The sequence below is a fragment of the Bubalus bubalis genome, chromosome 12 (genome assembly GCF_019923935.1).
Source record: "Bubalus bubalis isolate 160015118507 breed Murrah chromosome 12, NDDB_SH_1, whole genome shotgun sequence".
NCBI lineage: Eukaryota > Metazoa > Chordata > Mammalia > Artiodactyla > Bovidae > Bubalus > Bubalus bubalis.
Genome location: NC_059168.1, coordinates 81,994,366 through 82,004,498, shown reverse-complemented (window position 1 = coordinate 82,004,498; position 10,133 = coordinate 81,994,366). Strand labels below are relative to the sequence as shown.

The following is a 10,133-nucleotide window of genomic DNA, read 5'->3' as shown; positions in this document are numbered from 1 at the left end:
GCAAGCCCGGGGGTCTAAAAGGGCGGGAGGAGCACGCCCCGGGCTTCCCAGCTTTGCAGCCTCCGTTCTGCAAAGAAGAAAAGCAAGTGGCTTTTGGCGCGAAAGCCTTGGCGCCTCCCCTGATTTTTATGGAAATCAAGAGGGCGGGGTAAAGCCGCTCTCCTCTGCCTTTCTCCCTCCCCCTTGTCTGTGCCGCAGCCCCCTTCTCTCCCCGCCCCCCGGGTGTGTCAGATTTTTCAGTTAATAATATCCCCCGAGCTTCAAAGCGCAGCCAGTGACAGTCATCTGTCTGGACGCGCTGGGTGGATGCGGGGGGCTCCTGGGAACTGGGTTGGAGCCGAGCTCGCGCTAGCCAGGCGCAAGCGCGCACGGACTGCAGCCACCCGAGGACCACCCCCCGCCCCTGGCCACCCGGGGACCCCCGCACAGAATCGCCTCCGGATCCACGGCAGTCGGCGGGAGGTAAGGACCGGCGCCCCGGGAGCTGCGAGCGCGGCGGGAAGGCAAGCCCTGGACGGGGATCGCGGCTGACGCACCGGGGGCCCGAATATGCCCGGGGGACTGCTTCCGAAACAAAACCATCTCGGGGTTTTCCCTGAAAAGCCAGTTCCACTCCCGAAGGCTCCGGGACTGGAGAGACCCGCCCTGATCCCTCTACTGCCCTTGCCAGGGGGTTGTAATGGCTTCATCGAAAGGAAATTCACCCTTCTCTAGAACGTTTGTCTGCATCTGAGCTGATGGGGAGCCGGTGCGTCCCCACCCCGAAACTGGGTTCGTCTCCAAATGGTGCCCCCAGAGGAAGACGAAAAGGGTTCAGCAGGGCGAGGCCGTTGCGGTGGTAATCTGGGTCACGGCTGCTCCAGCTCGGAGGAGACAGCGACTCTCCGCGAGACCCTCTCCGCGCTGGTGCCCCTGAACCGTTCCCAGGAACTGGGGTTCAGCCTCTCTCAGGAAGAGGGCGTACTTGGGGGTTTGGAGCAGCGGGGGTGGGGTTAGAGACGTTAAGAATCAGCTATTGGCAGTACTCTGCCTGCAGCCAGTGACTGCTGGGGGCGTCTCATCAAATTTGGGGGGGGGGAGGGATTCAGGATTGGGGTGCCTGTTGTTGGGCTCGGTCTAGAGAAAGGATTTTTTCCATTTGCAAAGTTGCCTGAATTCCCGCACACCACCACCCCCCTCCCCCCCACCGCTATTGCTTGCGGTCCGGAGGTGGCAATTTTACAAAGGAGGAATTGAGGGTACTCTTAAATCCTATACCCAGTTGCTGGGTTGGAGGCCCGGGCTTCCTCTGAGCAGCTGGCCCTACTTAGGTGCCACCGGGGCTGTCTGCGAGCTGGTGGGAGCTAGAATTCTGCAGCCTTGAACAGCCCCTTCCCCCAGGCAGTGCCTGGTGTGAATGAAATGGCAGTTTCCAAAGTTGCAGAGCCAGGCCACCACCCCCCGCATCTGCATGCCCCCTCCCACCCCTGTCGTAGACAGCTTGTACACAAAAGGAGGGAGGGAGAGAGCGAGAGACACAACTTCCTCCACCTTCGGGAGCGCTGGGCGGAGTGGGGGGCTTGGAGGGGAGACTGAGGAACCGAGGAAGAGGGGGTGACCGCTGCCTGTCGTCCCCCCCCACACACACTCCCCCAACCCCGCATCCGGCTCCGCTTGCCAACCCTCTCCTGGTGTGTCTGTCGGTTGCAGTGTTGGAGGTTGGCGCGGGCCCCCGCCCTCCACGCCCCCCACGGGAAGGAAGCACCCCCCGAACTAAAAAGAGCGGAGCGGAAAGAAGCCCTCATTCGGGGGCCAGGAGGCGAGCCGATGCCGAGCTGCACCGCGTCCACCATGCCGGGCATGATCTGCAAGAACCCAGACCTCGAGTTTGACTCGCTGCAGCCCTGCTTCTACCCGGACGAAGATGACTTCTACTTCGGCGGCCCCGACTCGACCCCCCCGGGGGAGGACATCTGGAAGAAGTTTGAGCTTTTGCCCACGCCCCCGCTGTCGCCCAGCCGTGCCTTCCCGGAGCACAGCCCCGAGCCCCCGAACTGGGCCACCGAGATGCTGCTGCCCGAGGCCGACCTGTGGGGCAACCCGGCCGAGGAGGACGCGTTCGGCCTGGGGGGTCTGGGCGGTCTCACCCCCAACCCGGTCATCCTCCAGGACTGCATGTGGAGCGGCTTCTCGGCCCGCGAGAAGCTGGAGCGCGCGGTGAGCGAGAAGCTGCAGCACGGCCGGCCGCCCGCCGCGGGGCCCGCAGCCCCGGCCCCGGGCGCCCCCAGCCCCCCGGGCCGCGGCCACGGAGCCGCGGCTGCCGGGCCGGGCCGCCCCGGGGCCGCCCTACCCGCCGAGCTCGCCCACCCGGCCGCCGAGTGCGTGGATCCCGCCGTGGTCTTCCCGTTCCCGGTGAACAAGCGCGAGTCCGCGCCCGTGCCCGCCTCCCCGGCCAATGCCCCGGCGGCAGGCGCCGCGGTCGCCTCGGGGGCCGGCAGTGCAGCCCCGGCGGCCGCCCCGGTAGTCGCCCTTCCGCGCACCGGCGGCCGCCTGGCCAGCGCCAGTGACCACAAGGCCCTCAGTACCTCCGGAGAGGACACCCTGAGCGACTCAGGTAAAGCGGGAGCCAGGGTCCGGCTGCCTCCTTGGGGCGCTGGGGCTGGGGTGGCCCCCCCGTTTGTGGTTCACGAGTTCTGGCTTTGGGAGAGAGTATTTTGGAGACAGTACTGATGGTTGAGAGGTTAGGTTTTTCCCAAGCCCATCCCCAGGGTTTGGAGGAGAGGGTGAGTGAAAGCTGTGTTCTCCAGCCTCTCCTTAACTGAAGTTCCTTCAGCTCCCTCCGGGAGCCTGATTCCATCACTGGCCCACACCCTGTCCCGCATCTCTCTTGGCAGCGTGCCCTCCGAGGGTGGGGGGCAAATTAGGAAAAGTTGAGTGGTTAAAGCCGAGTTGGGGTTCAGGGGGCCGCAGGCTGCATTGCTTGGACAGAAACCTGTTAGCCCAAGGGGTGAAAAAGGACAGACACAGGTCAGGGGCGGAGAGACGCTCCATAAAGGGCAAGCCTGTTCAAAATCCTATTAAGGGTGCAGGAAGTTAAGGGGCATTGCACAAATCGCGAGTACCGATTTTATTTTTTATTTTTTCAAACCTCCGTACCTTCGCTCTGTCTGGGTGGTGGGCTATTTGCTTCTGGTTGGTCGCCAGCAGGCGGCGATATGCTGGCCGGCGGGCGGGCGAGGATCGGAAAGGCTGGGGGTGGTGGGGCCACCCCCGCCCCTCTTCATTGAGCAGCTGGCGGCAAGTACCACAGCGGTTGTGTGCATTCTCAAGGGGCGGCCTCTTTACACTGTGCAGTGAAAACCGGGCGAGTTTTGTCTTCTAGCCAGAATTCTAGGACTAATTTCAGATCCGAGTTGTTTTCTGTAACCCAGTGCCCTTCAAAGGTGAGGGCGGGCGCTTAGCCGGCTGTCTAGGAATGCACACACCCTGGAGCACTCATTGATTAGTTCTATTGTGTGCCTGCTGCTGAATCTGAAGGGTAGGGTTAAAACCAAGATTTTGCCTGGAAGTGAAGCACTCTACCCAAATACTGGAATAGCTCTTGTCCCTGGAGCTGGGAGCCTTGGACCTTTGAAATCCAGTGTTTTCAGAATACAGATGCATAAAAAGCCTAAATTTCCTTTGGGGCTGAGGACAGATTGGTCCCAGGCTCCTGGAAGGAAACTTGGTGATAAGCCTCCAGTTTGAACGGGTCTGCCCCTTTAATGTCTGTGCCTTGACAGCTTTCGGTGAGGAAGCACTTCCTTCCAACAGCTGTCTTCTTGGCAGAAAACCAAAACATTGGCTTAAAGGGACCCACAGACTGGAACAGCCTCACATTTCGGCTTTAGAACAAATCCCACAATTGTTCAGCTTTCCGGTCCCCTTCAGATCAAGCCGAAGATGTGTTTTGATTTTCATGCTTGCATTTTAAACAATAATTTTCTATCCAAGCCTGGTAGTAAATGAAAAGGGGGGGTGGTAAATGAAAATGGACACACGATGCTACACGTTCTTGTGGCTGTTGTTTGGTGGTGACTATGAGAAGAGGTGCCCCGCTATTTGGGTTTAGAGCTCCAATGGGTTACAACTTTGCAGTTAAGGTCTAATCTTTGTTAGTTGAAAAACTGCTTACTGTATAGAACTCATGTTCATGGAAGACAAGGTATTTTTCTTCCTTAGTTAATTAAATTGTTCTTTAAGTTTATTTGACTTAAAAATCAAACTCCAACATGTGTAAGTAGTGGCTAGCTGAGGCTCCTAAAATGAGAAGTGTCAGTTAAATATGAGATGGAAATATAAATAAGTCTACGGGGCAGAATAGCGACGATGATGAAAGCTTACTGTTTATTGAGCTTCTGTCTATATATTATCCCTTCAACTCAACCCATGGTGTCATTCCCCATTTCATTGCTGGGGAAACTGTGATGAAGCCAGGATTCTGTCTTGACTCCAAAGCCAAGGTTCTTTTTGTTTCTGCCACCCACTCAAGCTTGAATGGAGGATGAGGATGGGGAGGGGAAAAGTATATACATCTCTGTTCAGAGACTGATGCTGATGGATCAGTAATAACAGACCACGTGCCAGGGCTACCTTGTGAGACTATGTATATTTCATTCCTATGTGCCTTACCTTGAGAATAACTCTCATCTTGTTCTCAAAGATGATGAAGACGAGGAGGAGGAAGACGAAGAGGAGGAGATCGACGTGGTGACCGTGGAGAAGCGGCGGTCGTCCTCCAGCAGCAAGGCTGTCACCACCTTCACCATCACCGTTCGTCCCAAGAGCGCAGCCCTGGGCCCCGGGAGGGCTGCGTCAGGGGAGCTGATCCTCAAACGTTGCGTCCCCATCCACCAGCAGCACAACTATGCCGCCCCATCGCCCTTCATGGAGAGCGAGGAGGCACCCCCCCAGAAGAAGATCAAGAGCGAAGCCTCCCCACGGCCCCTCAAGAGTGTCCCCCCGCCCAAGTCTAAGAGCTTGAGCCCCCGCAACTCTGACTCGGAGGACAGCGAGCGCCGTCGGAACCATAACATCCTGGAGCGCCAGCGCCGCAATGACCTGCGCTCCAGCTTTCTCACGCTCAGGGACCACGTGCCAGAGCTGGTGAAGAACGAGAAGGCCGCCAAAGTGGTCATTTTGAAAAAAGCCACCGAGTATGTCCACTCCCTCCAGGCCGAGGAGCACCAGCTTCTGCTGGAGAAGGAGAAGCTGCAGGCCAGACAGCAGCAGTTGCTAAAGAAAATTGAACACGCTCGGACTTGCTGAATGCATCTCAGAACTGGACAGTCGCTGCCACTTTGCACATTTTGATTTTTTTTTTTTAAACAAACCTTGTGTTGACATTAAGAATGTTGGTTTACTTTCAAATCGGTCCCCCGTCGAGTTCGGATCTGGGGTGGGGAGCAGGACACGAGGGGTCCTACCAGGACCTGCATTGATGGGATGCTGGTGACCCTGGCGGCTTTCCTGTGCGTCACTTCTGAGACGGCGGTTGAAGCCTGTGACCGTTGGGAGCCTTCTGGGGCTGTTGAAGTCACCTTGTTTGTTCCAAGTTTCCAGACAGAAAGTCATTCCTTCTTTTTCAAATGGTGCTTAAGTTCCAGCCGATGCCACGTGGGGGTTTGCCACTGATACCCCTGGGGAACATTTCTGTAAATACCATGGACACACCTGCCTTTTTGTATACGTCCTGGGTAATGAGAGGTGGCTTTTGCGGCCAGTATTAGACTGGAAGTTCACACCTAAGTACTGTAATACCTCAATGTTTGAGGAGCATGTTTTGTATACAAATATATTGTTAATCTCTGTTATGTACTGTACTAATTCTTAAACTGCCTGTATACTTTAGTATGATGCTGATACATAACTAAATTTGATACTTATATTTTCGTATGAAAATGAGTTGTGAAAGTTTTGAGTAGATATTACTTTATCACTTTTTGAACTAAGAAACTTTTGTAAAGAAATTTACTATATATATATGCCTTTTTCCTAGCCTGTTTCTTCCTGTTAATGTATTTGTTCATGTTTGGTGCATAGAACTGGGTAAATGCAAAGTTCTGTGTTTAATTTCTTCAAAATGTATATATTTAGTGCTGCATCTTATAGCACTTTGAAATACCTCATGTTTATGAAAATAAATAGCAATTAAATGATGCAACATTTTTTTTTTCCTTAATAGCAATGGTTAAACTCTTAGCTCTTAGGCAGCAATTGTAAAGAGCACATAATCTAGAGAGGGAACTTGGTTTTCCACAGATAAGTTGCCAGTGTTCCCTCTTGGTGGGGAGGATACTGAGCTTAGGAAGGTTATGAGCTTTCTCCCAAATTACAAAATATCGATATGTTATTAGTGATTATATGTGCTACCAATAGCATCGTATAGTTTACAAACATTTTCCTGTGTTGTTGTTTAGTCATTAGGTCGTATCTGACTCTGCGACCCCATGGACTACAGCACGCCAGGCTTCCCTGTCCTTCACTGTCTCCTGGAGTTTGCTCAAATTCATGTCCATTGAGTCAGTGGTGCTATCTAACCATCTCATCCTCTGCCATCCTCTTCTCCTTTTGCCTTCAATCTTTCCCAGCATCAGGGTCCTTTAACTAAACAGCTGGGACATCAGACTCTTTAGAATGAGAAGTAAAATTAAGGCCCCGAGTTCTGCAAATTGGTCGTGTTTGGTGTTGGTAACCTTTGTTCTGTTAGCTGATGGCTTTGTATTTTGGCATAAAGTATATGTAGTTGGTCTCCAAGAAGAAAGCTCTGGTCAGAATTTACTAAGCTAAGGCATTGTAGCCAAATAAGGATGGAGTTGGTCCCTCCCCTCAAAAAGCTAACTGATGTGTGGTGTGACAGCTGTGTGGCCCCAATCAAGCGCCCCATGCCTTCAGGAGAGGCACTGGGGTATGAGTGTAGCTCTGTCTGCTTGACACTCCTGTTAGTTTGGACTAGCCTATGGAAGCAGCTTTAACCTTTGCAGGTTCTGGAGTCTGGGGAACGGGGAAGACAATGAAGCTGGGGGCAATTTCACAGTTTCCCTCATGGGAGGTGATATCCTTATTGAGGAGGTGTTCAGCTTCTCAGAATAGAGCCTACAAATACTTTTCTTAGGTGATGGTGCTATTCAAGGCCATTTCTCTAAGGTTTCATTCATCTCAGATAGGAGCTTTGTACTGAAAAGACCTCTGCTCCGAAGAAAACAGGTCCAGGAATGAGAAAGAGCTTTGCTTGCCTAGGCCATGTGGGTCTCCAGCTGCTTTGGCCATTTTACATAGTCCAGGGCAGTTTAGAATTTGAGATCCTCCCCCGCCCCCACCAGCTTTTCAGCCACATTTCCTAAGAGGCTGGTGGTATTGCCAATGGTCAGACCACATTGAAATCTTTTTACTCCTTATCTCCCTCCTTGCCCCCATCCCCACACTACAAAGTAGCACCCTTTGAAAGTCCTTTATGAATTGTCGTTCAAAAAGACTTCATATCTATTTGCATTTTACTGGCCCCAAATCTCCCTTGCAGTCTCTGTATTTTGTCTGTACCCATGAGCCAAGAGACCTCAGGTTCTTAAAACTCAACTCAGTCATCCCAATTTCTGTTTGTTGTGATCCCATAAGGTGCATACAGAAGTGTTTCAGATGACTGGAACTCCAGCCCTGGCGGAGGTTAAACCATTGAGATGAATGAGGCCCTAGATTGGCATTTCTACCAGGCTTCATTTTTGCTCTGGCTGCTGGGAATCTCAGAGCCAAATTCCATTTCAAATTATACACACTCAGTGCCCATTCTCTCTTCTAAATGTTTATGATCTGTTTTTCATTATTAGTTTAACAACCTTTTTATAATGTTCTCTGTGCTACCTTAAAGAGAACTTTTTGCTTTAGGTGGATCAAAAGTATGTATTAAAATATTAAAACTAAAATAAAATACCTCTTATTTGCCACTGAGAAAGTGCCACCCAATTTAACTCTGCAATTATCTAAAAAGTAATTGCTGTAGTCACAGAAAATTGAACCACTCCTTTCAATAACATGAGAGACCCTCTTTGCATTCCAAGAGCAGTTTTGAGACTGTTTGAGAAACCACTCTGGACTGGTTAGATCAATAAATCATAGGACTTGGAGGGATTGTGGAGGTCATCTCGTTGCATTACTTCATTTTATGGAATGGGGTCATAGGATCCCACATCAAATTAGTGGCATAACCTGGGACTGGAGTTTTCTGATAATGAAGCCCATGTTCTTCCCATGTTGTTGGCTTTCCCCACACTCACATGGTGGCTTCCTTACCTCCTGGCTCACCGATCCATCTACAGAGTGTTTCCATATTAGTCCTAGTTAGCTCACCCTGCACAAAAACTTCCAGTGCTTCCCCACCACTTAGAGCAGTGGTTCCCAGCCTTTTTTGGCGCCAGGGATGGATTTCATGGAAGACCATTTTTCCACTGACTGAGATTGGGAGGGACGGTTTCAGGATGATTCAAGTGCATTACATTTATTGTGCATTTTATTTCTAATCTAATGCTGCCCCTGATCTGGCAGGAGGTACCAGTCCAAGGCCTGGAGGTTGGGGATCTCTGACTAAGTCCAAATCTTCAGCCCAGCTCACGAGGCTGCTTCCACGCTGGACACCAGCTCCATCACCCCTCCTCCACAGACACCACTCCTTCCAACCACACGCTCATGGTCTCTCACCTCTGACTTGTCCCACTATATTCCTTCCTCTTGGGTTACCCAGTTTCCGTTTATTGAAATATTTTTCAACCTTGAATGGCAAATGCAACATCACCTCCTTCAGGGAGCATTTCTCATATCCAAGGTGGAGGGTGGGGGTGGGGGTGGGTGTTCAGCTCCTAATCCCTTATCACCTCTGAAGAGAGAAGAGCTATCTTCATCATCCTCCCGGAACTCCTTGACCATTAAGTGAAAGTTGCTTAGTTGTGTCCGACTCTTTGTGACCCCATGGTCTATAGAGTCCATGGAATTCTCCAGGCCAGAATACTGGAGTGGGTGGCCAATCCCTTCTCCAGGGGATCTTCCCAACCCAGGAATCGAACCAAGGTCTTCTACATTGCAGGCGGATTCTTCACCAGCTGAGCTACCTCCCTTAAAGCAAGTACAGCATTCTGTCCACCTCTGATTCTTCAGCCCTGGCCAGGTGGCTGGCAGATGACAGGGCCTTGGCAGAAGCTGGTAGAAGGGCTGATGGCTGAGTAGGCAGCAGAGGAAGGAACGCAGTGAGAACCATTATGGAGTGCCTCCTGCCAAATGGGTTCCCAAGCTCTTGGGCTAACTCCTGTCAGGGAAGCAGATCCACTGGATATCAGTGAACCTTGGAAACTGACTGCTGGAAGTGAAAATAAAGCACACACGGGAGGCCTGTCTTCAGGGAGCCCACAGTCTGGAATCAAGTCCTTGGTGGGAAGTATATCACCAACTTTGGTTGATCCAAAGTCTGTGAGGGGTCCCGTGGCTGAATCAGCTTCCTCCAGGCTCCCGGTATGGAGCTTGCTATTGGAGGGAGCTGGTTTGCTGGTCTACCGTGGGCCTAAGAGGTCTTTACACTCATCTGAGGCCACAGGTCCCCTGAGCTGTAGTGACAATGGTTCCAATCTTCCCACCTCTGTGTAGCCTCTGAGAGATCACCCAAGCTTTTATACCCGAGTCTCACGATTCTCCAGGAGTGCTGGCCGGTTCATTCTATACCTGTGTTGGGAACTGGGTCTTCTGGGTTTGACTCTTTCATCCCCATAATGGCTGTCTTTTGAAAATCCTAATTTGGGTTGGGTTTGGATTGTCTTTAGAATCAGAATTTATTATATTTGGAAGCAGCTTACCTGGTGGCTCAGATGGTAAAGAATCTGCCTGCAGTTCAGGAGGCCCAGGTTCGATCCCTGGGTCGGGAAGATCCCCTGGAGAAGGAAATGGCATCCCACTCCAGGATTCTTGCCTGGGGAATTCCATGGACAGAGGAGCCTGGTGGGCTACAGTCCATGGGGTCACAAAGTCAGAGACGACTGAGTGACTAACACTAGCAGCCATTAAGCTCGGTGTCCCATTTCAGAGGTGGAACACTGGATGAGAAAGTAGTAGATGGTCCGCTCACTTTTCTTTTTCTT

At 52.0% G+C, this 10,133-nt stretch overlaps 1 protein-coding gene across 1 annotated transcript; it reads left to right on the top strand.

Moving 5' to 3' along the window:
- The first annotated feature begins 211 nt into the window (after positions 1 to 211).
- Positions 212 to 6,178, top strand: MYCN (MYCN proto-oncogene, bHLH transcription factor). Its single transcript, XM_025261538.3, has 3 exons — positions 212 to 462; positions 1,690 to 2,593; positions 4,682 to 6,178. The coding sequence occupies exons 1-3, from the start codon at positions 307 to 309 to the stop codon at positions 5,284 to 5,286; spliced, it is 1,665 nt and encodes a 554-aa protein (XP_025117323.2). The 5' UTR covers positions 212 to 306; the 3' UTR covers positions 5,287 to 6,178.
- The last annotated feature ends 3,955 nt before the right edge of the window (positions 6,179 to 10,133 follow it).